The sequence below is a fragment of the Corythoichthys intestinalis genome, chromosome 13 (assembly GCF_030265065.1).
Source record: "Corythoichthys intestinalis isolate RoL2023-P3 chromosome 13, ASM3026506v1, whole genome shotgun sequence".
Classification (NCBI taxonomy): domain Eukaryota; kingdom Metazoa; phylum Chordata; class Actinopteri; order Syngnathiformes; family Syngnathidae; genus Corythoichthys; species Corythoichthys intestinalis.
Window position 1 is genome coordinate 12,573,189 of NC_080407.1, and position 27,860 is coordinate 12,601,048.

The 27,860-nt window shown below is 42.0% G+C and overlaps 1 protein-coding gene across 3 annotated transcripts in view; it reads left to right on the forward strand.

Moving 5' to 3' along the window:
- Nucleotides 1-27,695, forward strand: part of atp2b1a (ATPase plasma membrane Ca2+ transporting 1a) — a 140,500-nt gene extending 112,805 nt beyond the window's left edge. For 2 of the 3 annotated variants that reach the window (XM_057854063.1, XM_057854064.1), the window contains 17 exons: nucleotides 1,818-1,982; nucleotides 2,068-2,106; nucleotides 5,625-5,780; nucleotides 5,871-6,085; nucleotides 6,264-6,506; nucleotides 6,576-6,817; nucleotides 9,292-9,529; nucleotides 9,612-9,791; nucleotides 9,863-9,950; nucleotides 10,026-10,132; nucleotides 10,206-10,397; nucleotides 10,488-10,701; nucleotides 10,765-10,976; nucleotides 14,039-14,146; nucleotides 16,079-16,267; nucleotides 16,762-16,851; nucleotides 21,138-27,695. In XM_057854063.1, the coding sequence (XP_057710046.1) occupies nucleotides 1,818-1,982; nucleotides 2,068-2,106; nucleotides 5,625-5,780; nucleotides 5,871-6,085; nucleotides 6,264-6,506; nucleotides 6,576-6,817; nucleotides 9,292-9,529; nucleotides 9,612-9,791; nucleotides 9,863-9,950; nucleotides 10,026-10,132; nucleotides 10,206-10,397; nucleotides 10,488-10,701; nucleotides 10,765-10,976; nucleotides 14,039-14,146; nucleotides 16,079-16,267; nucleotides 16,762-16,851; nucleotides 21,138-21,527 (3,068 nt within the window). In that variant the 3' untranslated portion in view covers nucleotides 21,528-27,695. The remainder of the gene's footprint in view (nucleotides 1-1,817; nucleotides 1,983-2,067; nucleotides 2,107-5,624; nucleotides 5,781-5,870; nucleotides 6,086-6,263; nucleotides 6,507-6,575; nucleotides 6,818-9,291; nucleotides 9,530-9,611; nucleotides 9,792-9,862; nucleotides 9,951-10,025; nucleotides 10,133-10,205; nucleotides 10,398-10,487; nucleotides 10,702-10,764; nucleotides 10,977-14,038; nucleotides 14,147-16,078; nucleotides 16,268-16,761; nucleotides 16,852-21,137) is intronic. The other variant, XM_057854065.1, reaches the window with a different exon arrangement.
- The last annotated feature ends 165 nt before the right edge of the window (nucleotides 27,696-27,860 follow it).

The following is a 27,860-nucleotide window of genomic DNA, read 5'->3' on the forward strand; positions in this document are numbered from 1 at the left end:
TCTAATAATTGCTCCCACAGTTGATTTCTTTACACCAAGCGTTTTACCTATTGCAGATTGTCTTCCCAGCCTGGTGCAGGTCTACAATTTTGTCTCTGGTGTCCTTCGATAGCTCTTGGGTCTTGGCCATAGTGGAGTTTGTAGTGTGACTGACTGAGTTTGTGGACAGGTGTCTTTTATATCGATATCGAGTTAAAACAGGTGCCATCAATACAGGTAACCGGTGGAGCCTCGTTAGACCTCGTTAGAAGAAGTTAGACCTCTTTGACAGCCAGAAATCTTGCTTGTATTTTATGGGTCACTTCCTGTTGATTTTGAGTTACAGAACAGGAAGGAATCACCCAAATGAATCGGCAGTGACTCAAACTCAACCGGAAATTACCTAAAAATGCCCAAAAATGAACCGCAATTGACCTGTAAATGCCCTGAAAACTCCCAGTCTAAAAGGATTGGGCTTCATGCACCATCAATGTAGCCTTAGGCGTTCATACTACAGGTCTTAATGCACAAATCCGATTTTTTGTCATATCTGTTTTTTTGGCGTGCCCGTTCAGACTGCCTTTGTCCATTGAGACCATTCAAGTATTACGCATGCGCACTGATTCGCAGTCCGACACGCGCTGAGCAAGACGACCCGCATGCGCAGAAGCATCAAAACAAATGACAACACATGCTGGCTGTCATCCGTCATTCCAGGGATATCATATTTTTCTTTATAAAAAGAGGACACAAATAACGGGCATAAATAATCCCAGTTTAGGTTTATATTCAAAGTATATGGATCGGTAGCATGCACGCACTGTCCGTGCATGTCACACGCTCGTACGGGCAGTTTGCCCCGACTCTGGGCCGTGTAAGCAATGTTGAAATATTGCTTATATGGAGCAGACAGAAAACTGATCATTCTCAGGCTTATCCTCAACCCATTTTTATTTTTTTTATGACTGTTGTCAAGTCCGACCCTTCCTAAAAAGCCATGTTCAAGGCAAGCTAGGCGCTAATGACGCACAGCTGCACCGCGTCTCTCTCGCTTTTTGATGACGTAATTGCTGCATGAATTCCGATTTGAGAGACTGAACAGTACAGACCGCCGCGACAGTCTGGAAAAATGTGGCCCAGATCGGATTTGAACCATATACGAAAGTGACCCAGATCGGATTTGAAATGGTCCAGTTCTATGCGACTTGTCACGTTCAGACCGTCAAGTTAATGCCTCACTCGAGTCGGAAAAACACGAAAAAATCGGATTCGTGCATTAAGACCTGTAGTATGAACGTAGCCTTAGAGTTAACTGAGACACTATTATGGTGGAAGATTTTGGTAGCAACTTGTTGGTTCCTTTTTATTTCATTTTTAGACATTGACACCTTTTTAAAATGACATCTCGATTCTTGGCAGGAGCATATCGATCACCTTTTGGGGTCACACCCCTGCAGGACATAGCGACAACTGGAAGGGGATGGGTGAGCACTGTTGCTCCAAGCCACGGATTTCTCGCTACGTTTTTTTTGGGACCGCAAAAATAGCTAATACTGTAACTACGGTATGACGGAAATTTTTAGTGGTTTTGAAACCGTGACGTTTTCATACCACGATAAACCTTGAAACCAGCACATGCCTATGCACGACTCTCATATTTTAGCATAGTGACTCCTTCCATCAGTCCATCCTCCCACCAATTTCTTTGGTTTTCCGCTAGATCGGCGTCTCAAGTGTTCCGCTCTCTTAGCAAATAAATCTAGTGAGGCTTTTATTTCTGTCTGTATCCGCGGGGGAACTTAAATGGCTAACGCTCGTCTGCCCCCTCGCTCCAAAAGGCACCCACGTGATGGAGGGCTCAGGGAAAATGGTGGTCACAGCGGTGGGCGTCAACTCGCAAACTGGAATTATTTTCACGCTGCTCGGTGCCGCGGAGGATGAGGACGATGATGATGAAGATGAAAAGAAGAAGGAAAAAGAGGAGAAGAAGAAACAAAGAAAAAGTGAGTGTTATCATTGCCTGGTTTACATTCTGTTCAAGTATACCACTTCCTCGCTAACTATATGTTCTTGCTTTTTTTCATGCAGACAAGAAGCAGGATGGTTCCATTGAAAATCGTAAGAAAGGTGAGTTGCTGTTCGGACCAACGTGATCGAGTGCACGCACACACACCACCTGCTTTTTAGTCATACGGTTCGACCTTGAACGGGTCTCCGAAAGTGCACCGTAAGCTGATTTAGATTGTATTAAGCAAATCTTCCCTCGATTAGCATTCAGATTCCCAAATAATACGATATTGGTCTCTCTGGAAAAATGAGCAAAACTAGGCTGAACGATTGACCTTAAAGCATCTGTCCCCTAATGACGGCTTTGGAAAGTGAAATGTCCTGGAAAAGGTCGTGTTGTGTGTAGTTCATTTCCGTGGCGTTGATGTGGAATGCGGTGGAACGAGTCGGAAGCGCGCGTGCGATACTGACTGCGCATCGTGGGCTTTTAAAGCTGATGCGCATAGCAATGTCTGGTAAAGGGTAGGCGGTTCAATTAAAGTGTGTATAATCACCTCGCAACTGTGGCGCCCACATTTATTAGCCGGCGTCATCCTTCCTATTTAATGGCAGCATGTAATTGGCTGCGGTGCTTTTTTTCCCGCCAGTGATTTTTGCATTTGGCCGCGACCCCCCCTTTGACACAGCACAAGCTGTGCTGGCATCCTGGTTGTCCGGCCTTGTCTCCCCCTTTTTCCTCGCCTGGCACATTGTGCTTTGGGCAGCAGGTGCTACCGAATCCAGTTACAGCGATTAGTGATGAGGAGATTAAAGCGACGCAACAATTCCGAGGCCAGAACATCTGCTTCCCCCCCTCTGCATACTATACTTCTCCCTGCGGCCCCCACCTTTTGACTCACACGGTTGTCTCCGACGGAAGCGATCCTGGAGGATATCGTGTCCAATTTGAAGGCTGACAAGCACAATTGTGCCGTGGTTGAGCTGGCGGTCCTGATCAGTGACACTCGGGTCCGTGACCACCGGTGATGGTCCCCGGTGCACGGATTCCCTCTGTCTGCCAGGATTCAGCCGTAATCCTTTAGACTGAGATTACTCCGGCCGTGTAAGTCCAGAACCAACCACAGTCAGTGGCAGCTGCAGTAACCCGGTGCTAACCCTCCCCGCCCCTTCCGCACAATACCGTAGCCTTGTCACGGGCGCGCCATTGCATGAGGCATTTAATTAAATCATCCCAAGTTTGAGGGAAGAAAGATGTGACAATTGTCCTGGAGGGTTTTAGCAGCTGTATCCTCACAGCTTGGCACGACTAATGATTTTATCACGGCTCTGCAGAGACGAGCCCTCATATTTTATCCGCTCGCGTGTCTTCGGGATTCCCGTTTGTCCCGCCTGCGAGGGAGGGGAGGCCGGGAGATACCGCCGTGAATACAAAGACGTGCTTTAAAACAAATTAGGGCTGTCAAGCTATTAAAAAATTTTAATCGAGTTAATCACAGCTTAAAAATTAATCTTAATTACTCGCAATTCAAACCATCTGTAAAATATGCCATTTTTTTCTGTAAATTATTGTTTGAATGGAAAGATAAGACACAAGACGGATACATTCAACATACTGTACATAAGTACTGTATTTGTTATAACACATCAACAAGATGGCATTAACATTATTAACATTCTGTTCAAGTGATCCATGGATAGAAAGACTTGTACTAACATTTCTCTTTTAAGAACTACAAGTTAGAGAAATTTTATATTAAAACCCCTCTTAATGTTTTCGTTTTAATAAAATTTGTAAAATTTTCAATAGAAAAATAAACTAGTAGCTCGCCATTGTTGAACAATGCTCATGGGGCTGAAACCCATAAAATCAGTCACACCCGAGCGCCAGCAGAGGGCTACAAAACACCAAAAAACACAAGTAACAAGTGGCCATGACATTATGCTGTCATTGTAATCTGTTTGAGCGGGGCATGTGCGTTATATGCGTCAAAAATATTAACGTGATTAATTTAAAAAATAATTACCGCCCGTTAACGCGATAATTTTGACAGCCCGAATACAAATACAATCATTTATGTACAGTAGTATGAAAAAGTAAAAGAACCTTTTGGAATTTCTGACATTTCTGTGTAAAATCACCATCAAATGTGATTTGATCTTTGTCAAAATCACACAGATGAAAAAAAGGGTCTGCTTCAACTAAAACCACCCAAACATTTATAGATTTTCATATTTTAATGAGGATAGCATGCAAACAATGACAGGAGGAGGAAAAAATAAGTAAGTGAACCCTCTGCCTAAGGAGACTTAAAGAGCAGTCGAAACCAATTTTTTTAGACAATTTAAGTCAATCACTGATGAGTGGTTTAAAGCCACCCTGCCCACGATGAAATACACACCTGGTAAGAATTGTCTTGATGAGAAGCATTGTCTAATGTTTATAATGGCTGGGTCAAAAGAGCTGTCTGAAGACCTGTTGCTTTGTATAAAGCTGGGAAAGGATACAAAACCATCTCTAAAAAATCTGGATGTTCATCAATCGACAGTCAGAGACGTTGTCTACAAATGGAGAGAGTTTTGCACTGTTGCTTCTCTCCCAAAGAGTGGCCGTACACCATAATCACGCCAAGAGTTCAGCGCAGAATACACAGGGATGTAAAAAAAGAACCCTAGTGTGTCTGCTAAAGACTTACAGAAATCACTGGCATAGTCCAGTATCTCTGTGCACACAAACTTCATATAAAACTATGGCCAAGAATGGTGTTCATGGGAGGACTCCACGGATGAAGCCACTGCTGTCTATAAAACAACATTGTTGCTCGTTTAATGTTGGCAAAAAGGCACTTGGACACTCCACAGAAGTTTTGGCAAAATATTTTGTGGACTGATGAAACCAAAGTTGAATTGTTTGGGAGGAACACACAACGTCACGTGTTGAGGAAAAATGGAACAGCTCACCAACATCAACACCTCATCTCCCATTGTGAAGCATGGTGGAGGGAGCATCATGATTTGGGGTTGTTTTGCTGACTCAGGGCCTGAACAACTTGCAATCATTAATGGAAGAATGAATTCAAAAGTTTATCAGGATGTTTTACAGGAAAACCTGAGGCAGTCTGTCAGACAGTTGAAGCTAAAAAGAGGATAAATGCCTCAACAAGACAATTATCCAAAACACAGAAGTAAATCAACTTCAGAATGGTTTCAGAAGAACAAAATACACGTTCTGGAGTGACCAAGTTAAAGTCCTGACTTGAACACCATTGAGATGCTTGTGGCATGACCTAAAGACAGCGATTCATGCCAGATATCCCAGGAATCTGACTGAACTCCAGCAGTTTTGTGTAGAAGAATGGGCCGAGATTAGTCCTCATCGATGTGCCAGACCGATCTGCAGCTACAGGAAGCGTTTGGTTGAAGTTATTGCTGTCATTGTTTGCATACTATCCTCAATAAAATATGAAAACCTATACATGTTTGGGTGGTTTTAGTTAAAGCAGAGTTTTTTCATCTGTGTGATTTTGACAAAGATCAGATCACATTCGAGAGTGATTTCATGCAGAAATGTGAGAAATTCCAAAAGGTTTTTAATACCACTGTATTATATTTCATGATATCAAACGCTTTCTTCCTTCCAGCCAAAGCGCAGGATGGCGCCGCCATGGAAATGCAGCCTCTAAACAGCGACGAGGGAGGCGACGCGGAGGAGAAGAAGAAAGCCAACCTGCCAAAGAAAGAGAAATCGGTCCTGCAGGGCAAGCTGACCAAACTCGCTGTACAAATTGGCAAAGCGGGTAAGACGCAGATTTTTTTATGCATTTGGACATATGTTTTACGTGCATTCACTGCCAGCCTAGTGATGAACTCATTTACCTTCCTTTCAGGATTGGTGATGTCGGCCATCACCGTGATCATCCTGGTGGTGCTGTTTGTGCTCAACACCTTCTGGATCCAAAACCTGCCTTGGGTCAAGGCCTGCACACCCATTTACATTCAGTTCTTTGTCAAATTCTTCATCATCGGCGTCACCGTGCTGGTGGTGGCCGTTCCCGAAGGCCTCCCTCTCGCCGTCACCATCTCATTGGCGTACTCCGTCAAGGTACGGTGATTTAACCTATCACCCACGTACCCGCCGGCTTACGTTTTAGCCTATTAAAGGAAGCAGTCCAGCCTGTTAAGACATGTGAAGTGTTACCTTAAAGCCAAGCTATGATACTGCTCGGTGTTATCCAATGTGGAAAGAGCTCTCTAGCGTTTGACTGTTGTCCTTCTGACAGAAAATGATGAAAGACAACAATTTGGTGCGTCACCTGGACGCCTGCGAGACGATGGGCAACGCCACGGCTATCTGCTCGGACAAGACTGGGACGCTCACGATGAACCGCATGACTGTGGTGCAGGCCTACGTGGCAGAGAAACACTACAAGAAGGTGCCAGACCCGGAGAACATCCCCGCCTCCATTTTAGATTTCCTAATTCTGGGAATAGCCGTCAACTGCGCCTACACGACCAAGATCATGGTAAGTCCGGGATTTCCCGATCAAGTCGAGATACCGCCGCTCACTATTTTCTGGCGTCCTCTCCGGTAGCCTCCAGAGAAAGAAGGGGGCCTGCCTCGGCAAGTGGGGAACAAAACCGAATGTGCCTTGCTGGGATTTTCTACCGACCTCAAACGCGACTACCAGACCATTCGCAACGAGATCCCCGAGGAGAAGCTACACAAAGTGTACACCTTCAACTCGGTGCGCAAGTCCATGAGCACGGTGCTAAAAATGGCCGACGGCAGCTACCGGATGTTCAGCAAGGGCGCTTCGGAAATCCTCCTGAAAAAGTAAGAAAGTTTGAGTGTGGTGTTAGTCTATAGGTTTTTGCTTACCCCAGATGCCCGTGAACTACAACCCCTAGCAAAAAGTATGGAATCACTCGTCTCGGACGAGCACTCACTCAGACATTTTATCATGTAGAACAAACTCGGATAAAAAGTTTGAAAAAATAATGAATTAGTTCAAAAGTGCAACTCTTTAGGATTCACAAACACTAAAAGAAATGAATATAAAACATTGTGGTGGTCAGTAAATGTTACTTTTATAGAGCAAGTGCAGGGAAATATATATGGAATCACTCCATTCTGAGGGGAAAAAATGAAATCATTAGAAACAAACAAAGAAATAACAGTAAAACACATCTTTAGTATTTCGTAGCACCACCTCTGGCTTTTATGACAGCATGCAGTCTCTGAGGCATGGACTTGATTAGTATTCTTCATCAATTTGGTACCAACTTTCTTTGATTGCAGTTGCCAGATCATCCTTGCAGGTCTGAGCCTTGCTGTGGACCATTTTTCCAAGTTCCACCACAGGTTTTCAATAGGGTTGAGATCTGGGCTGTTTGCAGTCCATGCTACTGACTGGATGAGTCTTTCTCCAAGGAATGCTTTAACAGTTTTAGCTCTGTGGCATGGCGCATTGTCATTTTGGAAAATAGCAAGCACATTTTCAATTGAAGGGATAAGAAAGCTGTCTAAAATTTCAGTGTAAACTTGTGCATTTCTTGAAGATTTAACCACAGCCATTTTCATCATCACCTTGTCCAGAGTAGAGAATCTGCATTGGACAAGGTGATGATGCTGGAACATTTGTTTGTTGCTGTTCCAGTGAGATTTGCAAAGATGACTGCCTGAAGAAAACATCAAAATACCCACAGTCCAGGGCTGCATGTCAGGCAAAGACACTGGGGAGATGGCTGTGGTTAAATCTTCAATAAATGCACAAGTTTACATTGAAATTTTAGAAAGCTTTCTTATCCCTTCAATTGAAAATATGTTTGTCATTTTCCAAGATGACAATGCATCATGCCACAGAGCTAAAACTGTTAAAGAATTCCTTAGACTCATCCAGTCAATGTCATGGCCTCCAAATAGCCCAGATCTCAACCCTATTGAAAACCTGTAGAGGGACTTGAAAAAAATGGTCCACAGCAAGGCTCCGACCTGCAAGGATGATCTGGCAACTGCAATCAAAGAGAATTGGCACCAAATTGTTGAGGAATACTCATCAAGCCCATGCCTCAGAGACTGCAAGCTGTCATAAAAGCCAGAGGTGGTGCTACTAAATACTAGAGATGTGTTTTGATGGTTATTTCTTTGTTTGTTTCTCATGATTCCATATTCTTTTTCCCTCAGAAAGGAGTGATTCCATATATATTTTCCTGCACTTGCTCTATAAAAGTAGCATTTACTGACCACCACAATGTTTTATATTCATTTCTTTTAGTATTTCTGAATCCTAAAGCGTTTTGAACTACTTCATTATTTTTTTCAAGCTTTTTATTAGGGCAGTCAAAATTATCGCGTTAACGGGCAGTAATTAATTATTTTAATTACGTTAAAATATTTGACGCAATTAACGCACATGCCCCGCTCAAACAGATCAAAATGACAGCACAGTGCAATGCCAAATTGTTACTTGTGTTTTTTGAAGTTTTGTCGCCCTCTGCTGGCTCTTGGGTTTGACTGATTTTATGGGCTTAAGCACCCATGATCATTTTGTAATTATTGACATCAGCAATAACGGGCTACTAGTTTATTTTTTGATTGAAAATTTTACAAATGTTATTAAAACGAAAACATTAAGAGGGGTTTTAATATAAAATTTCTATAACTTGTACTAAAATTTATCTTTTAAGAACTACAAGTCTTCCTGTCCATGGATTGCTTTAACAATGTTAATAATGTTAATGCCATCTTGTTGATTTATTGTTATAATCAACAAATACAGTACTTATGTACTGTATGTTGAATGTATATATCCATCTTGTGTCTTTATCTTTCCATTCCAACAATAATTTACAGAAAAATATGGCATATTTTATAGATGGTTTGAATTGCGATTAACTACGATTAATTCATTTTTAAGCTGTAATTAACTCGATTAAAAATTTTAATCGTTTGACAGCCCTACTTTTTATCTGAGTTTGTTCTACATGCTAAAATGTCTGAGTGAGTGCTCGTCCGAGACTGGTGATTCCATACTTTTGCTAGAGGTTGTATATAAGTCTTGTCTTAAAGCGGCTAAGAAGTTCAAGCGCATCCCATCTCAGTCCCTTACTTTGTGAGTTATGAACAGGCGCTGAGAAAATGAGCTGGTAACAACTCTGTAAGCCTCTTAACTGATGGGCTTCTTTTTCACTCACAGAGGGCTTAATGTGACGTCACACTCGTGCAGCTCCGCATTCAAATGCGTTTGTTTTCTCCTTCTACTTTTTAGAGGCTTTTTGTTGTCTTATGGCCACGTTCTCTGCTCGTAGGTGCTATAAAATCCTGACGGCATCTGGCGAGTCCAAGGTGTTTCGCCCGCGAGACCGGGACGACATGGTGAAGAAAGTGATCGAGCCCATGGCCTCCGAAGGACTGAGGACCATCTGCCTCGCGTACCGTGATTTCAGCGTGACTGACGGCGAGCCCGACTGGGACAACGAAAACGACATCCTCACCGGGCTCACTTGCATCTGCGTGGTGGGCATCGAAGACCCCGTGAGGCCCGAGGTAATCCGCAGAGATGATTCCAAGAGGAAAAGTAAAACAGGACTCGACTGTTATCATTTTTTTTTTTGTTTGTTTTTTTAAGGTCCCAGACGCCATCAGAAAGTGCCAGCGTGCCGGAATCACGGTGCGGATGGTGACCGGCGACAACATCAACACGGCACGCGCCATCGCCAGCAAGTGCGGAATCCTGCAGCCCGGAGACGACTTCCTCTGCTTGGAAGGCAAAGAGTTCAACCGACGGATACGCAACGAAAAGGGAGAGGTGCGCGTACAGTGGCAAATCCATCGAAATGCTTCTAGAAATACTTCGATTGATCTTTGGTAAATTTGTAGATTGAGCAAGAGCGCATTGACAAGATCTGGCCCAAACTACGAGTGCTGGCTCGGTCGTCCCCAACTGACAAGCACACTTTAGTCAAAGGTAGGATTATTTTGTCCTTTCAAAACATAAGAAATTCTCTATTTTCCTTCCAGCTCACGTCTTTTACTCCCTTAGGTATTATTGACAGCACCGTATCCGAGCAGAGGCAAGTCGTCGCCGTCACAGGGGACGGCACCAACGACGGTCCCGCCTTGAAGAAAGCAGATGTCGGCTTTGCCATGGTGAGTCTCGCACGAAAATTTGCGCGAATAAATCTGCAGTGCCATAAACGGCATCGTCAATTTCCTTCCGCAGGGTATCGCTGGCACCGACGTGGCTAAAGAGGCCTCGGACATCATCTTGACGGACGACAACTTCTCCAGCATCGTCAAAGCCGTCATGTGGGGTCGCAACGTGTACGACAGCATTTCCAAATTCTTGCAGTTTCAGCTGACCGTCAACGTGGTGGCCGTCATCGTGGCGTTCACGGGCGCCTGCATCACGCAGGTTAAAAAAAAATCGATAAATCCATGTAGCAATGTGAAAGGAACATTAACAATTTTAGTGGGACTGAATTTGTTGGCTGTTATCCTGCAGGATTCGCCATTGAAGGCTGTGCAGATGTTATGGGTCAACCTAATCATGGACACTTTCGCCTCACTGGCTCTGGCCACGGAGCCGCCCACAGAAGCCCTGCTGTTCAGGAAGCCGTACGGCCGCAACAAGCCTCTCATTTCTCGCACCATGATGAAGAACATTCTGGGTCAAGGAGTATACCAGCTGGTCATCATCTTCACACTGTTGTTTGCCGGTACGAAACTGAGGCTTTAGCTTCTTTGCTGGATTCCTCTTTGACGTTCCTTTTCCCGCTTAGGAGAGAAAATGTTCGACGTCGACAGCGGCAGGAACGCGCCCCTCCGAGCACCGCCCTCGGAACACTACACCATCGTCTTCAACACTTTCGTCCTCATGCAGCTGTTCAACGAGATCAACGCTCGCAAGATCCACGGCGAACGCAATGTTTTTGATGGCATCTTCAACAACCCCATCTTCTGCAGTATCGTCTTTGGTACCTTTGTCATCCAGGTACGCTGGCTTTAGGACCGCATGCGAACTAGGGGTGTGACGAAATATCGAAATGGTGATATATCGTGATACTTTGTATCCCAAAAGGTTATCGATATGCTCCTGCCAAGAATCGAGATATCGTTTTAAAAAAGTGTCAGTGTTTAAAAATAAATAAATAAATACAGTGGGGTAAATAAGTATTTAGTCAACCACCAATTGTGCAAGTTCTCCTGCTTGAAAAGATTAGAGAGGCCTGTAATTGTCAACATGGGTAAACCTCAACCATGAGAGACAGAATGTGGAAAAAAAAACAAAATCACATCGCTTGATTTTTAAAGAATTTATTTCCAAATTCGAGTGGAAAATAAGTATTTGGTCACCTACAAACAAGCAGGAGTTCTGGCTGTCAAAGAGGTCTAACTTCTAACGAGGTCTAACAAGGCTCCACTCGTTACCTGTATTAATGGCACCTGTTTTAACTATTATCGGTATAAAAGACACCTGTCCACAACTTCAGTCAGTCACACTACAAACTCCACTATGGCCAAGACCAAAGAGCTATCGAAGGACACCAGAGACAAAATTGTAGACCTGCACCAGGCTGGGAAGACTGAATCTGCAATAGGTAAAATGCTTGGTGTAAAGAAATCAACTGTGGGAGCAATTATGAGAAAATGGAAGACATACGAGACCATTGATAATCTCCCTCCATCTGGGGCTCCATGCAAGATCTCACCCCGTGGCGTCAAAATGATAACAAGAACGGTGAGCAAAAATCCCAGAACCACACGGTGGGAGCTATGGAATGACCTACAGAGAGCTGGGACCACAGTAACAAATGCTACTATCAGTAACACAATGCGCCGCCAGGGACTCAAATCCTGCAGTCCCAGACGTGTCCCCCTGCTGTAGCCAGTACACGTCCAGGCCCGTCTGCGGTTCGCTAGAGAGCATTTGGATGATCCAGAAGAGTACTGGGAGAATGTGTTATGGTCAAATGAAACCAAAATAGAAATTTATGGTAGAAGCACAGGTTCTCGTGTTTGGAGGAGAAATAATACTGAATTCCATCCGAAGAACACCATACCCACTGTGAAGCATGGGGGTGGAAACATCATGCTTTGAGGCTGTTTTTCTGCAGAAGGACCAGGATGATTGATCTGTGTAAAGGAAAGAATGAATGGGGCCTTGTATTGAAAGATTATGAGTGAAAATCTCCGTCCATCAGCAAGGGCATTGAAGATGAGACTTGGCTGGGTCTTTCAGCATGACAATGATCCCAAACACACAGCCAGGGCAACAAAGGAGTGGCTTCGTAAGAAGCATTTCAAGGTCCTGGAGTGGCCTAGCCAGTCTCCAGATCTCAACCCCATAGAAAATCTGTGGAGGGAGTTGGAAGTCTGTGTTGCCCAACGACAGCCCCAAAACATCACTGCTCTAGAGGAGATCCGCATGGAGGAATGGGCCAAAATACCAGCAACAGTGTGTGAAAAGCTTGTGAAGAGTTACAGAAAACGTTTGGCCTCCGTTATTGCCAACAAAGGGTACTTAACAAAGTATTGAGATGAACTTTTGGTATTGACCAAATACTTATTTTCCACCATGATTTAAAAAAAATAAAATAAAAATCAAACAATGTGATTCTGTTTGTTTTTTTTCCCACATTCTGTCTCTCATGGTTGAGGTTTACTCATGTTGACAATTACAGGCCTCTCTAATCTTTTCAAGTGGGAGAACTTGCACAATTAGTGGTTGACTAAATACTTATATGCCCCACTGTAAATAAAAAAAAAAAGGGACCAACAAGTTGCTACCAAAATCTTCCACCATAAAAGTGTCTCAGGTAACTCTAAGGCTGCCATTGACAGTGCTCGACGCCCAATCCATTTAGACTGGGAACGTTCGTTCATTCAAAATAGGGCTGCAGCTACCGATTATTTTAGTAGTCGATTAATCGATGAACTATTTAGTTCAAATAATTGAGTAATTGGATAAGGAACATTAAAAAAAATAATTACCTGAGCTGAGCCTCAAACGGTAAAAATTTTTTTTTTTTAAAAAAGATCTATGTACAACAAACGAACAATTGGCTAATTTACATTGCAAAAGTCTGCAAGCTTAAATACTATGAAATGCTAACACTTTTTTACAATGCTCTTAGCAAATTGGTCAGACACATATTCCTACAAAAAATGGCTAAATTTACCTTTAAACTAAATTAGGAATGCATTCAAAAAATCATTAGCTCAAACGAACGCTTATGGTGGTCTTAACAGGGAGCAGATGGATTCAGCCATGTGAAATGAGGTCGACGAGAGGGCCGTGTATCCACCCAAATCAATATAAATAAATGCAAACACTTTCAAAACCATATCAACGCCACTTTAATTAAACGAATACTCGAAGCAGCAAAATGTAATTGGAATCTTTTTTTTTCTAATCGAATACTCGAGTTAATCGATTAATTGTTGCAGCACTAATTCGAAACCGGAGCATTTGCAGTCATTCTGTCCGATTATCGGGGCATTTACAGGTAACTTGCTGTTTTTTTCCAGGTCATTTCCTGTTGAGTTTGAGTCACTGCCTATTCATTTGGTTGATTCCCAGGTCACTTCCTGTTCTGAAACTCAAAATAAACAGGAAGTGACCCATAAAATACCCCCAAATCAACAGGAAGTGACTGAAAATCAACAGGCAAATGGCCCAAAATTACCTCATTGCCTGGCATTGGCTGCCACTGACGGCCATAGACGTTCAATCTGTTTGAAGTGGGAGGGATGGCAGCGAATGAACGAGTGTTCATTCGCTGCCACCCTCCCAGTTCAAATGGATTGGACGTCTACTAGTGATAAACTCATTCCAATTCACATCACAAGCTTGTTTTTCTGTTTATTAGTTGTTTGTAGAATACCCTAGAAAGAGTTCCTGACCAATGTATCGCTAATCATTGTAACGCCATATCGTCAGATCATCGTTATCATGAGCTTTGTATTGCAAATCATATCGTGAAGGTAACAAGAGGTTCCCACTCCTAATGCAAACAGTCAGAACTCTTAACGGCTTCCTTCTCGTTCTTCCAGATTATCATCGTGCAGTTCGGAGGGAAACCATTTAGCTGTGTGGCTCTCAGCATCGATCATTGGCTTTGGTGCACTTTCCTAGGCTTTGGCTCGCTGCTGTGGGGGCAGGTAAGACTAATCTGTAACTCGGCACTACCCCCCTGTGGTGGGATGAACATCATGCAGGAAGTAGTTTCAACGTGGAATACTTGCACTATCATTCCATAAACAGACAGAGGTGGGTAGATTAGCCAAAAATTTTACTCAAGAGTAGCGTTACTTCAAATAACACTGCTGGCCAAAAGTATTGGCACCCATGCAATTCTGTCAGATAATGTTCAATTTCTCCTAGAAAAAGATTGCAATTACAAATGCTTTGGTAGTAATATCTTCATTTAGTTTGCTTGCAATGAAAAAAAAAAAAACACAAATGAGAATGGGGGGGGGGAAATTAATCATTATCATTTTACGCAAACAATGGGCCGGACAAAAGTATTGGCACCCTTTGAAAAATCATGTGATGCTTCTGTAATTTGTGTAATTAACAGCACCTGTTACGTACTTGTGACACATAACAGGTGGCGGCAATTACTAAATCACACTTGGAGCCAGTTAAAATGGATTAAAGTTGACTCAACCTCTGTCATGTGTCCTTGTGTGTACCACATTGAGCATGAATAAAAGAAGACCAAAGAACCGTCTGAGGACTTGAGAAGCAAAACTGTGAGGAAGCATGGGCAATCTCAGACCTGAATGTTGCTGTGTCTACCGTGCGCAGTGTCATCAATAAGTGTAAAGCCCATGGCACTGTGGGCTAATCTCCCTAGATGTGGATGGAAAAAAAAATTGACGAGAGATTTTTACGAAAGATTGTGCAGATGGTGGATAAAGAACCTTGACTAACATCCAAACAAGCTGTCCTGCAGTCTGAGGGCACAACAGTCTCAACCCGTATTATCCGTCGGTGTCTGAATGAAAAGGGACTGTATGGTAGGATACCCAGGAAGACCCCACGTCTGACCCAGAGACATATATACATATATATATATATATATACATTCAACATACAGTACATAAGTACTGTATGTGTTTATTATGACAATAAATCCTCAAGATGGCATTTACATTATTATTCTTTCTGTGAGAGGGATCCACGGATAGAAAGACTTGTGACTTTGTATATTGTGACTAAATATTACCATCTAGTTTATTTGTTGAGCTTTCAGTAAATGATACTGTGGCCATGCCCAAATGCATGATGGCTGGATGTAACACGCCTTTAGCATCCATGACTGTGTGTAGTGCTACCAATTGATATATCTTCTCTGAGTTGGGTAATAACATAGGGTGTTAAGAAAAAGATCAATTGCTACCTTGCTTCCCCACATTGCTACCCACGATATTTCTAATTGTAGGGAGAGGGATTGTAAGGCTTTAGCCAATTAAAAAAAGGCTCCTAAGGCTGCCAAAATTCACTCTACTCATTTTACGCTGCCTTTTAGCTCTCTACATAGGTAAAACGGCGCCATTACAGATTGTGCGCGACAATGCGTGAGTGGGTCGTGCAGCGCATGCATTAATTGCATTAAATATTTTAACGTGATACATTTTTTTAAGAATTAATTTGATTACCCTATCTTAAGCCGAAACTAGAGACTCTGGATGAGTGTAACATATTATGTCTGTAACGTTAAATACAATTAGAAAATGATTTAATTAAAATATATATATATATAAAATAAAAAAAAAGGCATGTCCAATATTTCTTTGCCGATTCCGATACTTTGAAAATGACGTGATCGGACCCGATCGATCGGGACATCTCTAGTTAAGACTAAGTGAACGCGCGGAGTTTGGCCTTCTTGCCGGATTGTTGGGATCTCGCCGGCCCGGGTTGTTGGAGCCGCGCCAGCGAGGGTCCGGCGGTTCGGCTGGCTAGAAGGTCAAATTCCTTCACTACCCACCTCTGTAAACAGATGATCAGGCTTTTTAAAATGTATTTAAATATTAACTCATTAGTCTCGCGATAGACATTCACCTTAAATTTTTTTTTCCCACCAGGTCATCTCCTCGATACCGACCAGTCGCTTAAAATTCCTGAAAACGGCGGGCCACGGAACCCAAAAGGAGGAGATCCCCGACGAGGAGCTGGAGGAGCTGGACGACATGGACGAGATCGACCACGCCGAGCGAGAGCTACGTCGCGGCCAGATCCTGTGGTTCCGCGGACTCAATCGCATTCAGACTCAGGTAATGAACCCACAGAGTGTCACTCCACACTGGGAAGCAAAAGCCATAAAGCCTTTTAACTCCGTATTGCTGTTGCAGCAGCACTGTTAAACAATGCACAGTGCAATGCACCCCCTTGCAGTTTGCGGGACTGACTGAGAGTCATGGCTAAGCACAAATGAAACTCCTCAACTAACTTCAACGGAGTTTTTTTGAACAGCAAGATGCTACCAAAAAAATCCCTGAAAATGCAGGGGTTCCCTGCTAAAGCTTTCATTAAAGGAGATGAGGATGGAAAGCAGCTGATTGATTATTTAGGGATTTATCAATTGGTCAATGCCTTTTTCAACCCAAACTATCCCCCTTTTTCCCCTCTTCTTTTAACAAGTCAAAATCCCAAGTGACAATTGGGTCTTCTATGCTAAAGATATGCTAAAGACTGCTATTATTTCACTTTTCTCTCTGTCTCTCCCTCCTCTGGGCTTTCTCCTGTCATGCTGTGTGGTTCTTTGCAGATGGATGTAGTGAGTGCGTTCCAGAGCGGAACTTCCTTTCAGGGGGCTCTGAGGCGGCAGGCCTCCAACTCCAGCCAGCAGCAGCACGATGTAACCAATGTTTCTAGCCCTACACATGTAGCCTTTTCCACCTCCTCCAACACCACTACTTGTCCTTCTACTACTACTACCGCCAACAACAACAACATCACCGCTGCCAACAACTCCGCTTCTGCCGCCGTGGGGTGTGAGTGCGTGTTCTCCTCTCGTGCATGAGACCTTTCCTCTTCTAACCTCTCTCTCTCATTGACGCTCTTCTATTGACAAATAAGGCACCCACATATCTCATCAAGCTTGGATGCCACATGACGCCCTTCTTATCTATGTACCATGTGACCAGGTGGCTTCTGGCGTGGAGATGTTTTTTTCTCTGTTTCATCACATCTGTTCCGCTTCTGCTTGGAATGTTTTTTTTGGACTGTGATTAATAACCAAGGAAATGTGTGCATTTTTCAGTGATGTTTTCCGGATTGAGCAGGTTGTGTCTGCAGCTGCCTCAGTCAGTCTGTGCACCCTCCCTCCCCTACCCCGTTGCCCTCATGGGTCTGTGTCGCAGCGCTGGGTAAATGTTTTGAGTATACGCCCATAGACACGCTTTTAAAGAAGGCCTCAAAAGTGGCCGGGGACGATCGGGAACGGCACCCTGGCGGCTCTTCTCTCTTGCAGATCTTCCGGATTGAAAGATAGGAAGAAATTGTCAGCTGTTTTTCCTACAGGTGGAAGAAGCTCAGTAACTTTTCATTGCAGGTCCTTTCAAACTCTGTCCTCGATGCGTCATCGCGCTGACCCGCCACGTGTTCTTCTTTAGATTCTGTGAAAATGTGTCATGGGCTATACTCAAAGGTTTACCGCCGTTAGAGCACAAGGTAGCACACGCTCTGCATGGGTTGGCTCTCGGCTCTCGTGTGGCATTTCTGTTTTTTGGTCTAACCACGTGCCCGATCCGCTTGTGGACGTGCTTGGCTGCAGCAGCTTTTTTTTGGTTGTTGGTTTGGACTCTGCAAAAAAAAAAAAAAACGCATACGATTGATCATTTGTCACGTTTTCCTGTCATCTGTTTCATCTTCTGTTTTTTTGTCTGCCCCCTTCCTGTCTCCTGTCCGTTAATACAGCTCTTTAAAAAATAAGTCTTTAAATGAGTATCACTAGTAGACCTCCAATCCATTTGAACCGGGTGCAGGGCCGTGCAGAAGCCCGATGGAGGGGCAGTTGACATGAACAAGAATTTAATACACCTTACAATAGGGCTGGGCGATATGGCCTAAAGTACCGATCACAGTTCCCCGATGACGATAAATTCGCCCAAGCGGACAGTTATATAATTTGAAAATCTGAATCAATGCGTGAAATACAAATTAACCCTTTCTCGTTGATTTATTTACCCGATTTCAATTAAACATTTAAACAATTGTACATGCAGTCTAAACATTAAGTATATAAAAATTTCTTGTAAACAATAAGAATTCAAGTATAAACATTTATAACAGCTTGTATGACTTGAACAATGTACCACATTATAAAAATCCATACGACAACTGTGCAAACATGTCATTGAACACAAATGACTTAGAGTTTGAACAAAACACTTCAAACAACTTATTGTTAATGGCTACTGTGACATAATTACTCAATACAAGTGTTTCCTTCAAGGTTTCAGGTTTTTTTCCCCTGATCATTTTTTAATACATGCACGCACATATACACCCCCCGACAGACACATGCACACACATTAAAGCTACATCATTCTTTTGCCCATGAAACATTGAAGATTTTATCATGGCAGTCATGACACAGAATGAAGCAAGCACATGCAGAAAAATAGCTGTGGCCTTTAAACGGTCATATTATTGGCTTCACAGTTGCATTATAATTTATGATGAGTGCTTTACCTTCATAAAAGATAGCTAAGAAATCACACACACACAGATACAAAAAACCACAACATACTAATTGCTTGATGCAGTTTGTGCCCAATCCACTCGTTAAGTTCAGCCATTTTGACAAGGTTAGAGCCGCTATCCGACGCCATCACGTTCATTTTATAGCGTTAGGCACTAGCGATAGCCTGTGGCCTGGCTACCAGTAGTAAGCACCCTTTCCTGAAATCGTGAGAACCTGGGAGGAAAGGGGGTGAAAGCCCGTTTGGCGGCTGCCAAGAGTTTACTTAATGTCGGGTGAAAAAATACGGCAAATCTCCCTTAAGCCCGACTCCATCACTTTTGCTTGTAGCAATATCCGCTAGCGTTAGCCTACCGGGCTTCTGTTTGCTTGAGTTCCTGACAACCACGTGACTTCATACGTAAACCACTGACTGCTTTCTTAAAGTGGAATGAATATGGCCGAACAACAGATTCAAAGCGGGATGAAAAGACTAGATTTTCTTGTTTTATTAAATTTACCGACACGGTAAAAATTACGTCGGTCATCGTGAAGAATTTTGGTAACGGTAAATTTTAAAAGACCTCAATGTTGTGGAAGTGGGGAACACACTACTAATTTTGCTACTGAAAGTCTGACCTGCATCAGAGTTAGCATAACATTAAATTGTTTGAACTTGCTAACCTGCGAAACTTGAGTAGGAAGCTGCTTAGAGAGAAGGGTCCTCCTGTATGTTTTCTACTGTTAACGTTAAATTAACTGTGAAAAATGTAGTGACGCGAGGTCCACCCCCTTCTCCCCAGTTTTACTTTTTATTTTATTTAAGTGGTCTTAAAGCAGCCCAAAGGAGCTTTCATTTTTTTGTTCAGTTTGGCTGTGCTTGTGGACAAAAGCAGTAGTTTTTTACTGAAGGACAGCTCCATTTTTATTTATTTTTTTTGTTATTCCCTGACAAAGAAGTTTTTTCAGTTATATTTAATTTAGGGCTGTCAAAATTATCGCGTTAACGGGCGTTAATTAATTTTTTAAATTAATCACGTTAAAATATTTGACGCATTTAACGCACATGCCCCACTCAAACAGATTAAAATGACAGCAAAGTGTCAGTTCCGCTTGTTGTGTTTTTTGGTGTTTTTCCGCCCTCTGCTGGCGCTTGGGTGCGACTGATTTTATGGGTTTCATGCTTCAGCAACATAATTATTATTGACATCAACAATGGCGAGCTACTAGTTTATTTTTTGATTGAAAATTTTACAAACTTTATTAAAACGAAAACATGAAGAGGGGTTTTAATATAAAATGTGTATAACTTGTACTAATATTTATCTTTTAAGAACTACAAGTCTTTCTATCCATGGATCGCTTTAACAGAATGTTAATACCATCTTGTTGATTTGTTATAATAGACAAATACAGTACTTATGTACAGTATGTTGAACGTATATGGCATATTTTATAGATGGTTTGAATTGCGATTAATGACGATTAATTTTTAAGCTGTGATTAACTCGATTAAAAATTGTAATTGTTTGACAGCCCTAATTTAATTTATTTAGACATTGTTGAATGGTCTTAAGACAAATCCTTATTTTTCTTAAATTCCTGGATCGTTAAGAGATGATTAACAAGCTTGTATTTATTTTCTAGGTTAATATAAGTTAAGATATGTTCAAATAATGCAATTTAAATTTGCTCTTAAAATCCGGACATTTTTTTTCTGGTAGTTTTCAGAATGTTGCTTTAGTACTTTTAGAAAACAAAGGTTTGAATTGAACAGTGTAGGCTTAACCAATACACATAAAAGTTATGTTAAGATTTATTTTTGCATTGATCATTATGAATGTCCCGTCCCCAGCAAAAAGCGTACATGCAGGTTATGCCGTTATATCGTCCCTACCAATGTTCAGACCAAACCTACGCCATAGCTATATATCCCCTGTTCAACTGGATTGGAAGTCTATTGCCGTCAATGGCAGCCAATGAGTTCATCTCCTGTCTGGTCCTTCCGTTTGTCAAATCTGTCATCCTTTCTTCTAAGCATGTCCAATTTTTCGGCCTTTCATTCTGTCTTTTTTTTCCCTCTTGGTTATTTTTGCATTTTTGAGGACTAATCTGGAGCGGGCCTCTTAAGAGCGTTTGGTGACACTCTCAAAACACTCGTTTGGGTTTGACGCCCGCTCACTCTGTGCACCGACTTATCGCCCAAAAGCGCTCCGACACACGGCCATCCGCACGCCTCGTCAACGTCAAAACCTCCATTTTGGGTTTAGGCCTAGATTGGAGAAGCGGAAAGATTCCATTAGAGTGTTGCCGGAGGCTCGTAGGTGTCAGAACGACTTGCACGTGTTTCACTGATGGCGTTCTTGTGTTGAGGCCACTAAAAACTCACCTGGTATTGACTGGGCTAGCGACTCTCTGGGTGTGCTCGTGTCTAAAATTGCTTTTCTGACTGCCCGCAGATCCGCGTGGTGAATGCATTCCGCAGCTCCATCTCCCTCTATGAGGGCCTGGAGAAGCCCGAGTCGCGGACCTCCATCCACAACTTCATGACCCACCCGGAGTTTCGGATAGAGGACTCAGAGCCGCACATACCCCTGATAGACGACACGGACGCCGAGGACGACGCCCCCACTAAACGCAACTCTGCCAGCTCCCGCAACGCCTCGCCCGCGCCGCCCTCGCCGGCTGGCGCCGCCCCGCCTTCCCCCGGCCCCACCCTTAACGCCGCCTCCCCCAACCAGAACAATAATGCTGTGGAGAGCAGCAACCACCTCCTCCCGGAGACCACCAAAGCGGGCGACCACTCGGTGCCTGGCAGCCCCCTACACAGCCTGGAGACCTCCCTTTGATCGCAGAGTACGCCCACCTCCCCGAAAGGCACCTTACCACTTTTGTACACCGAGGGAGGCGGGGGGCGAACCGGGGGGCTGCGTCGGGCGGGGGCTGGAACAACGTTGGGAGGAACCTAATGGCTTGCGTGGATGCTTTTATCTTCTGGACTTGTTCTCCTTAAACCACGGCCGAACTTGGGCGCCCTCCCCCCGCCGCCCCCATTTTTGGTTTGCCCGGCTGGACAAAGGCCTCATTCTGGACTCTTGATTGCAAGTGACCTGTTTTTCTTATTCTATTCTTACTATTAATATTATCTGAAACGCAACGACGCGAAAGAGGAGGACGAGGTCCTCACGGCTTGAAGGCGACAGAACCTTTTAGCTTCTCTTTTAACTCATCGGCTGCCATTGACGGTGATGGACATCCAACACGTGCAAAGTGGAAAGGTTGACAACGGTTGTCAGCCCTCCCTCTTTGACTGTATTCAACGTCTACTAGTGATAAACTACCGTAATTTTCTGACAATAAGCCGCGACTTTTTTCCTTCATTTTGATTTATTTGGGTTCATAGGCAACACATGCGTCCTAGCATGCATTGCAGTGCAACAAATGTAAATAATAATCAAAATTCACGTTATGTGCCAATTATTCAGTGACCGTTCCAGTTGTTTCATTAATTGCTTGTTATGGTATATGGTAACACTTTATTTGACAGTGGCGTCATAAGTCCGTCATAATTTTGACATACTATCATGGGCATTACTGAATGCTCATGACAGATGTCATTAAGTGTCATCCGGCAAATTATGTTGCTAACTCCATTTATGTCCAGCTTGGATCGTTTACATCCGTTCAAAAGTGAAATAATTTGCCGGCAGGCGCAAAATGACATCTGTTATAAGAATTGATTCATGCTCATGACAGTGTCGTGTCATAATTATGACGGTCTTATGACAGTCTTACGGTGCCACTGTGAAATAAAGTGTTACCAAATACTGTAAACGTAGACTTCATAATATATTGACATGACATGGGACGCAGAGCCAAAACGTAGGTGGCCTGTTTTCAAAAACTTCAAATATTTTCAAAACCAAAGCTGCTACTGACTTAAAACCAAAACGGGCATCTACCTTAGCCATATATGAGTCTCCATGAGCAGCGGTATCAAAAAATTCTAAGTCGTTCCCTTATAAAATTCCGACTAATTTATTTTTATATTGGTATAACAAAACTTAAAATGGCGATTAAAATTCTCAGATTTTACACTAGATACACAAAAATCACCAAATGCTGCGATAATTACCTATACTTTCAGGATCAATAGCAATATTTAGCATATCATTTTGCCCAAAATAGCAACTTTTTTAGTATTTTTTTTTTTTAAAAGCTAATCACTCAATTTTCACATCAGAAACTTAATACTTGAGTAAAACATGCAGAATCAATTATAACTATTTCATTAATAGATTATTAATAAATTCTATATGCAATCACTACTCATTATAGAATACAATAGCTCTTTATTGTCATTATATAGTTGTATAGTTACTGTATATAGTTGTAGTGAATGAGGCTAGCGGCCGCATGACGTATACAGAGCTTTTCTGGTGAACATTCTTGTGATGTTTAAATCCCCAAATTCTTCATAGATATGGACATAAAACAGTCTCCATTCTTGCTTAAAAGCAAAGAAACTGCAGTCAGCATTAATCTTACGTAAATATGTCGAAGTACAATGCTACTCTGTTAGCGAATGAGGCTAGCAGCCGCCTGATGTAAACAGAGCTTTTCTGGTGAAAGTTCTTGTGAATAAATGCTTAAATCCCTGAATTCTTCATAGATATGAAAGTAAAACAGTCTTGAGTCTTAGTTAAAAGAAAAGAAACCGTGCAGTTAGCGTTTATTTTATGTAAATATGTCGAAGTACAATGCTACTCTGTTAGCGAATGAGGCTAGCGGCTGCCTGATATAAACACAGCTTTCCTGGCGAAAATTAGTGTGAATAAATGCTTAAATCCCTAAATTCTTCATAGATATGGACGTAAAACAGTCTCCATTCTTGCATAAAAGCAAAGAAACTGTGCAGTTAGCATTTATCTTACGTAACTATGTCGAATTACAATGCTACTCTGTTAGCGAATGAGGCTAGCGGCCGCCTAATGTAAACAGAGCTTTTCTGGCGAAAATTGTTGTGAATAAATGCTTAAATCCCTGAATTTTTCATAGATATGGACGTAAAACAGTCTTGATTCTTGGTTAAAAGCAAAAACGTGCAGTTAGCGTTCATTTTACATAGATATGGCAAACTATGATGCCAATGCAGTAGCGGCTGATTCACTGATTTTTTTCCCACAACGTTTAAAAATACATGCATGGTATGATAATTATAACAATCACCATGAATCCTCGAACAAATCACTCCATAGACAATCCATCCTGTTTGTATGCGGTACAGCCTTCGTACTTCTTCAAAAATCCAAGCTTAAATCCGGCTTGGACATGAGCGTGTGCCGTCTTTGAAAGACTTACTAAATGAAGCTCAGCTAAGGTGTGACGCAAAGAATGACGAAGTGTCACATCAAGAGTTTTGAAGTCTATGACCATAACTAACAATTAATGAAACAACTGGAACAGCAACTGAAGAAATAATTAGCACAGAACATGAATTTTGATGGTTATTTACATCTGTAGTGCATCAATGCATGTTAAGAGGCATGTTGGACAACAATAGTATTGACAGCAGGTGGCAGCTGATGTTGACTGTCTCCCCCAAGTGAACCCAAATGAAGCTTCTTGAAGCTTCATGGTGGTTCATTTGGTCTTATGACAGTTGTATGATGCCGCTGTCAAATAAAGTGTTACCAGTTAATATCTTTTGATGTAAGTATCCCATAATACAATGACGACAGCTTCGGCTTAGTCCAGTGCGGCTTATCTATGAACAAATGGCATTTTCATGTCGCATTTGGTGGGTGGCGGCTTATAGTAAGAATAATTACGGTAATTTAAAATCAAGACAAAAGAATGCTGCATGAGTTAATTTGACATCAACTCGTGATTAACTATTTCATTTCGTTTTGGACGTCTATCTCCGTCAAAGGCACTGCAAGAGTTAATCTCGATGGTGTTGTACATTTAGCTCTTTGGCCCTCGCTAACACAAAAACTCATTTCTGCTCCATTTGGCTGTTAATATTTTGACTTATTTATGTTTATGGAGGAAAAAAACAGGTCTGTTTACAAAGTTTGTAGATACTTTTTTTCTGTTTGTAGGCAAAAGAGCTTCCTGATGTATGACGCGGAAAACTGGGGACAGATTTAAGAAAAAAAAATATTTCAGATACTGCTGTATTTTCAGGAAAAAAAGGGTGTTTCTATTGAAACTTAAGTATTTTTGCCTGCAAGTTTTATTTGTTATATATATTTGTAGATAAACATAGAAACTTCTAGCCAAACCAATAAACACTAAGTCTTGTATAGAGAGGAGGTCCGCCCGGCCCCCGATGATGTGTTTGGAGCATCGCTATAAATATTTACTCTCTAGTTTCCACGTGCACAAAACCTTCCGGGGGTTAAAAAAAAAAAAAAATCCTCGTTTCCATCCGTTATCTTGTGTTCAAAGATTTCCACATGTTGAAAGCTTGTCACCGCAAAAAAAAAAGGGAGTCCACGTTAGCAAACACGTTCAGAACCAGGTGAACAGGAACCACAACTTGGGTTCAATTGAGACTAAATTACAACCCCTAGCAAAACGTATGGAATCACCAGTCTCGGATGAGCACTCATTCAGACATTATGTAGAACAAACTAAGATAAAAAGCTTGAAAAAAATAATGAATTGGTTCAAAAGTGCAACTTTTTAGCATTCAGAAACACTAAAAGAAATGATTAAAAAAAACATTGTGGTGGTCAGTAAATGTTACTTCTCTAGAGCAAGTACAGGGAAATACAGAATCACTCCATTCTGAAGAAAAAAAATTGGAATCAATCCATTTTGAGTATAAAATACAGACAAATCCAGTCAATTTCCCTTCCTTAATTGAGCCCGTCTCAGATTAGATCTGCTCGTAAGTCAGCAGTTAAAAACAGTGCAGTTATCACACCTTGGAGGTCTGCTGGACCAAGTAGATTCATAAGAATCATGGCTCTAACAAGAGAGATGTCTCTTGAGACCAAGGATTATCAAACATCTTGAAGAAGGTAATGCTACACGTATGGTTGCTAAAAGTGTGGGCTGTTCACAGTCAGCTGCATCAAACATCTGGACCAAGTACAAACAGCATGGAAAGGTTGTTAAAGTTAAGCGTACTGGTAGACATCCAAATGTCATGATAAACAACTAAAGGCCATATGTCTTGAAAACAGAAGATATACAACAAGACAAATGAAGTGGGAGGAAGCTGGAGTCAAGGTATGTGACAGAACTGTGCTAAATCGCCTAAAGGAAATGGGATTTTTATACAGGAAAGCTAAAAGGAAACCATCATTGACTCTTAAACTGAAACAAGACTGGAATGGGCTAATGAGAGGCAATCATGGACTGTGAATGACTGGATGAAGGTTATTTTCAGTGATGAGTCAAGAAAATCTGAATTGGATAAGGTGATGATGCTGGAACTTTTGTTTGGTGCCGTTCCAATGAGATTTACAAAGATGAGTGCCTGAAGAAAACATCAAAATTCCCTCAGTCCTTGATGATATGGGGCTGCATGTCAGGCAAAGACACTGGGGAGATGGCGGTGGTTAAATCTTCAATGAATGCACAAGTTTACATTAAAATTTTAACTTTCTTATCCCTTCAATTGAAAATATGTCATTTTCCAAGATGACGATGCATCATGCCACAGAGGTGAAACTGTTAAAGCATCATCCAGTCAATGTCATGGCCTGCAAGTAGCCCAGATCTCAACCCTATTGAAAACCTGTAGAGGGAATTGAAAAAAATGGTCCACAGCAAGGCTCCGACCTGCAAGGATGATCTGGCAACTGCAATCAAAGAGAGTTGGCACCAAATTGATGAAGAATACTCATCAAGTCCATGACTCAGAGACTGCAAGCTATCATAAAAGCCAGAGGTGGCGCAACTAAATACTAGAGATGCGTTTTGACTGTTATTTCTTTGTTTGTTTCTAATGATTCCATATATTTTTTTCTCAGAATTGAGTGATTCTATGTTTATTTTCCTGCGTTTTCTCTATAAAAGTAACATTTACTGACCACAACAATGTTTTTATTCATTTCTTTTAGTGTTTCTGAATTCTAAAGAGTTGCACTTTTGAACTAATTCATTATTTTTTCGAGCGTTTTCATCTTAGTTTGTTCTACATAATGTCTGAGTGAATGCTCGTCCGAGATTGGTGTTTCCATACTGTTTGCTAGGGGTTGTAGCCAGTGACCGTGCCTTGGCTGTTCTCAACATTGAAGTTTGATCGACCCTGTGGTTGCTTGCTAAATATAGACCCCCCCCCCCCAAAAGTCGTTTTTAGTTCTTTGAATCTGCCTACTTTACATTTTTAGTGTTTCTCAGCCCTCCTCACAGATGCGACATCTTAAATGTTTCACTTTCTTCCCGCCCTGCACTCACAGGGGAACAGTTTTTGGACACCTGATGTACTGGAAACAATAAAAGGATCATTTTTTTAAGAATAAAGACGAGGCATACACTGGTATCTATCTGCACAGGGTACTTTATTTCCTAGAGAGAGTTTTGATACAGAAACAACAAATGTACCTTTGTATTTTTATGATGCTTAACGGATTTATCGAGCTTTCATCGTGCTCTTGAGACGGTTTGACACAGCGGGGAGGCCAATCGTGTGTTGTTGTTCTGGAACATTCATCTCAGGGTGCAAATAGGTGTGAGGGGGAGAGAACAGGCCTCTTTTTTTGTTTTTGTTTTGTTTTTGTGTGTTTTGTTTTGTTGGCCCCGGTGGCTGCACGTTCTTCCTGCAGCCCCCTCAGCATTCTTCACCCGGAGGCATGTTGACCTTGTTCGGTTTTACTCAAATGACAACTGCAAATAAGACCTTTGAAAACACAAAAAGCGGAATCCATACCAGGAGTTTGTTTGTAGCTTCTTCCTGTAAAACACAGGAATGAATGTTGTTTTTTTTCCCATCTGTTTTATGGATTTTTTTTTTTTTAATCTTTTAACATTTGGAAATAAAAGTACTTCATGTCTGTTTATCTTGAGCATTTTAAATGGATATCGTGATTGGATTTACATTTGAAACGTGTCGAGTAATGTGTATGGTTTTTAAAAATAAATAATGTATTTAGCCTACATGGAGCGGCCCTGGTGTTCATTTTGCATCAGCGTCCCCCCCCTTTACAGACTTTCAAGATAAATTG